Raw genomic sequence first — 4,875 nt, forward strand, 5'->3', positions numbered from 1 at the left:
TCGGTGTGTTCCTCTGTTGGCGGAGCCGAAGCGCGCCGTGGCGCGTTGCTGCGAAATGCCTTGGGGGAGTCACGGCCGAAAGCAAACCTGCTCGTGCTCACCAAAACTGCCTGTGCTCACTAGTCTGTCCGAAGCACAGCTGTGACCACCCTTCCCTGCTGGGGAAATGGGCTTATCCGCTCTTTGTGATTTAAGCTGTTTAGAGTCCTTCTTCAGATTTTGTTTGTTCGCTGGTGCTTTTTTTTTTTCCTCTCCTCTGAGGCACTCTCTTATAGTACGTTTTGGGGTTTCTTGCTTCGTCAGTTGATTAGATGTAAAATAAAACCAAAACAAAATAAAGCCTACTCTGCCCCTCTCACTAGTCTACTCCTTGATTTCAAGGCACAGAAGAGATTCAGAGCTGTGGGAAGATGCTCTTTGGAAGCTATGACTGATACAGGAGGAGTTAGCATGGGTTTGCATCTCCTTGTTTTCAGACTTCCGGTGAAGCTGGAGGAGACGTTTGAATCAGGAGTTTTTCATTTCACTGTGATTTTGTGCAGCCTCATTAACTAGATGTCCCTTAGGGTTCATAGGCAATTTCCCCCAAAATACTAATTAACCTATATTTTTGAAATACCTTGCAGAGAGAGAAAAAGTTATTACAGGGTGGTGGTATTTTTTGCTTTGCTGTACCTCCTGAGCTTTTTTTGTACCAGTTTAGTACTTAACGCCTAAGATTTCTGATTCTTCTAACCACTTTTTGTTGATTTAAGAGACTTTGCTGGTGACTTTTGAAGCAATTGAAAACTAATGAGGTAGCTGAACAGGCTTCAGAGCGTGAAATAAAACTGCATGAGGTGTAATGTATAATGCTGTGTAATTTGCGTTGCCTTCTACGTTTGCAGTAGTAGATATCCTAACCCTGTTTTTTAAAAATCTGTGTTTCAGGTTCAGCTATTCTGGCCCTCTTGTTAGCTGGCTATCTAGCACAGCAATATTTACCAATGCCTACACCAAAAGTCATTGGGATTGACCTTGGCACAACTTACTGCTCTGTGGGTGTCTTTCTTCCTGGAACAGGGCAGGTGAAGGTTATTGCAGATGAAAATGGGCACAACAGCATACCCAGTATAGTCTCTTTCACAGACAGAGATATATATGTAGGATATGATGGCCTAGAACTGGCTGATTCAAATCCGCAGAACACCATATATGACGCAAAAAGATTCATTGGGAAAATCTTCACTTCAGAAGAGCTAAAAAGTGAAAGTAGCAGGTATCCTTTCAAGGTAAGTAACCATCTTCTTCAGTTGCCTCTAAGTGGTAAGCTATAGGACGCTTGAAACACGTAGTAGGTGACCTGCTTGTCTGACCTTGAGTCATTTGGCTAAATCTCATATGCCTGAAAACCGTAAGAGGTATCCAGAGAGGGGAGGAGGAAACGGTTGTGGAAGTCACATACCTCTGCATGAGAGATGGTGGTGATTTTCCAGGGCACTCTGTCCTCTACTGTGAAATGTGTTTCTGGGTAACCATCCAGCCCCTTCTCTTCAAGTGTAAATTTCAACTTGAAATTCTAACTGTGCTTTGCTGACAATTCATGTTTTTTCCTTGAGATTAAAAAAAAAAAAAGTCAAGTGTCAAAGTAACATCTTCTCTGTCCTACTGAGTTTTTTTCCCTGTTTTCAGTCAAAATGAAATGGTGGAAACTTTGAGAGTTTTGTTCAGTGCTTACTTGACCAGCAGCAGATCCTGAAAGCTGCTTTATTAAAAAAAAAAAAGTCTTGCATTAATTTAGCGTGGTGCAGTATTTGCTGAAAAGAGACAAATTTTCAGGTAATGCAAACAGTCTTTGAATTCTTTACTTGTAAAGACAAGCTGTTTCAGTACCAGCCTCTCTGCTTCCTTTCAGAAAGAAGAACCTGTGGGAAGCTTTATCAGTAGGGTAAACCTAATGATTAAAAAGCATTGTGCTCATCTTTGAATGTGGTGTTGAAGTCGATTATGCATTTGCTAGGTCTTAACTTTTTTTTTTTAATGTGCCTTACCTGGACATGGTGGGTGTCACTACTTCAGATACGCTCCAGCCCCTTAAGTTGCATGTCTTGGATAATACTGATAGTCAAGGAATAAAAGTGATTCAGGAAGTGGCAAAAGCACATTCGTATTTTTTCAGGATAAACAGGCTTTATGTGGATAAGACATTTGGTGGGAGCAGGGTGGGAGAGCATGAAAAAAAAGACTTCTCACCTGTGGGTTGTGTTGCTTTCTCCTCCAAGATTTTCAACAACAATGGATCGGCTGAATTTTCTGTGACAACTAATGAAACTTTTCGCATCACTCCAGAGCATATTGGCTCTCAGCTGCTGCTGAAATTGAAGAGAATGGCAGAAGACAGTCTTGGCATGCCCATTTCGAAGGCGGTCATCTCTGTGCCAGCAGAGTTTGATGAAAGGCAACGGAATTCTACTGTTAAGGCAGCTAACCTTGCAGGTGATATCTCTATTCCGGCGTTTTTCTATGAAGCCTTAAAATTATCTTTAGGTCTATTTCACTGACAGTGAAGTCTTTGGGGAGGACATAGAAACAGCGAATCAGTGGTAGAGAACCTTAGAATGGTGTGGGTTTTTGTTTTTTTTTTTTTATTACAGACCATTACAAATTGTGAGGAAGAGCAGAGAACTTTTGGGTACCAACAGGTGCAGCTGACTAATTCAGACATAGATAGCTAGAAGTACTTTGGGGAAAATAGTCTTTTTGGTAATCTCCAAATAGAGAGACTATACAGAGCACCCTTGGACAGAAATGGCACATGTGAAATAAATATCCTTAGCAAGGTTTCTCTGGAAGAAACGTGTTTGGGCAAATCATGGTTCATGACTTCACCCCAACGCTGAAGTAGTATTACTTTAGGCTTAAATAAAGAAAAGAGTTCATTGAGTATTAGTGCTTAGGAAAATATTTCCTTTAGATCCAACATTTTACTTTAAGGTGAGTTTGGTTAAAAAAAACCCGAAAGAACCTAATGGTAAATGTCATTATGGTGTGAGAATTGCAGTTTTCTGAAGCATTACTTGACTCTTGCTTGGTATCTTTTCTCTTTGTAGGGCTAGAAATTTTGCGAGTAATCAATGAACCCACAGCTGCAGCTATGGCTTACGGACTCCACAAAGCTGATGTGTTTAATGTTCTGGTGGTGGATTTGGGTGGAGGAACTTTGGATGTGTCACTGTTGAACAAGCAGGGAGGGATGTTCCTCACACGAGCCATGGCAGGTGAGACAAACGCTTTCCTTTTTCAAGGAGTGAGGGGGAAGGAAAGGTGCGCCTCAAGTCACTGTTAGAGGGGCTTTTTCAAACATACCAGCCTTGTCACGAAGCGCTCTCTGAAAGTGCTCTTAGCCGCCTTCCGTGCAAAATGAAGTTTGTGACGGGTTTCAACAGTTAAGATAAATTGACAGGTTTGGGCTGACTCAAAGGAATAAGTTGTGGTTTCGTTTTATCCGTGGCTTTTAACTTTTGTGCCTGCTTGTAGAAGTGCTGGTGCATTTTACGGTTGCTTTGACTGGACTTTTGGGGGCTGGGGGTTTTATGAATCTTTGCATGACCTTTATCCAAGCTGGAAATACTTGCCAAATCATTGCCCAGTGCTTTAGAGTATCTTCACCTTGTGTTTGGCTCTAGCTCAGTTGGGCAGGGTTTGGGAATGGGCATGCTGTTAACCCAGAAGTAAGTTTTGTGATGTGCATATGCCGAAGTGATTCATCGCTTGGCGAAGAGTTCTGGCAGCCACGTGTAGTAAAACTGTAGGGAATACACAGCTGCTTCTCAGATGACCTGGATTCAGACGGGCCGGAGAGGCAGTGCTAACTGCCTGCCCTGCCTTGAATGAACAAGTTCTGATGTGAGTTGCTGCGCAGTCTGGTAAGAGTGGAACCGCAAGAAATATTCGGCAGCTTCATTCTGATTTATCTAGATGGAGGTCTGCTAAGTGGATTCCTGTTTTCAGTCAAAATGAAATGGTGGAAACTTCGAGAGTTTTGTTCAACACAGATGAAAATCTGCAGGCCATTTTTTGACTCTGTCGAATGGAAAGCAGGAACAATTGTTTGGAAGGTTTTGGAAAAATGGTGCAAGAACAATCTTTCAGAAGAAATAAGTTTTATATATAATACTTTTTTTTTTCCTTCTCTCTCTGAAGGCTAATATAAGATATACCTGTTAATATAGCTTGAAGTTCACTGCTTGCACTTTATCATTTTCTTCCACTTTTGGCAGGTTATCTGCATATACTTCAGCAGCATGTAATTTTTCGTGTGGGTGTATAGAGAGGCTGAATAACTTGAAACAGTTACAACAATAATCCCTATAAAGCTGTACTGTGGCAGTGCTAAGAGGCAAATCCATTCTGGGCAGAGAGATTTGAAACTGGGAATTTTAGCTGGAAAAACAATTTGCTGTGAGAGAGTGCACTTCAGTTAGAGGGTTCCAGCTAGAAATTTATCATTATGTATTTTCTTCTATGGAGAATGCCCCTGAGTTAACCACCACTGCTTTTTTCTGTTACAGTGTAGCAGAGCAGTTCCAGGGGGAAAACACTGAGGGGGATAAAAATTCTAAAAGTTGCTAATAAAAATCTGGAAATTGCTATTCATGTGTTCTTCAGTGGACGACAATTACGTCTATTTTCCCCTCTCTGTGATCTCTTGCTCTACGCTTACAGTCCTACTGTCGTTGTTCCTGCCCTTGAAAACAGTCTCCTGGTAAAAGATGTGTGCTGCTTTCTGAAGGTTTGAAGGTTTTGTGTCTGATGCCTTCTATTCTGGTGTTTCAGGTAACAACAAACTTGGAGGACAGGATTTTAATCAGAGGTTGATGCTGTATTTGTATGATC

General features: G+C 41.5%; 1 protein-coding gene across 1 annotated transcript; it reads left to right on the forward strand.

The window, feature by feature from the left end:
* Positions 1–645: 645 nt before the first annotated feature.
* HSPA13 (heat shock protein family A (Hsp70) member 13) lies at positions 646–4,874 on the forward strand (the record flags this gene model as incomplete). The annotated part of the gene is made up of 4 exons (XM_035902211.1): positions 646–1,271; positions 2,262–2,475; positions 3,090–3,257; positions 4,816–4,874. Coding segments are annotated over exons 1-4 (726 nt in total), but the record flags the coding sequence as incomplete, so codon positions are not given.
* Between the last annotated feature and the right edge of the window lies 1 nt (position 4,875).

Source organism: Egretta garzetta, unplaced genomic scaffold (genome assembly GCF_000687185.1).
Source record: "Egretta garzetta isolate BGI_Z169 unplaced genomic scaffold, ASM68718v1 scaffold289, whole genome shotgun sequence".
Taxonomy (NCBI): Eukaryota; Metazoa; Chordata; class Aves; order Pelecaniformes; family Ardeidae; genus Egretta; species Egretta garzetta.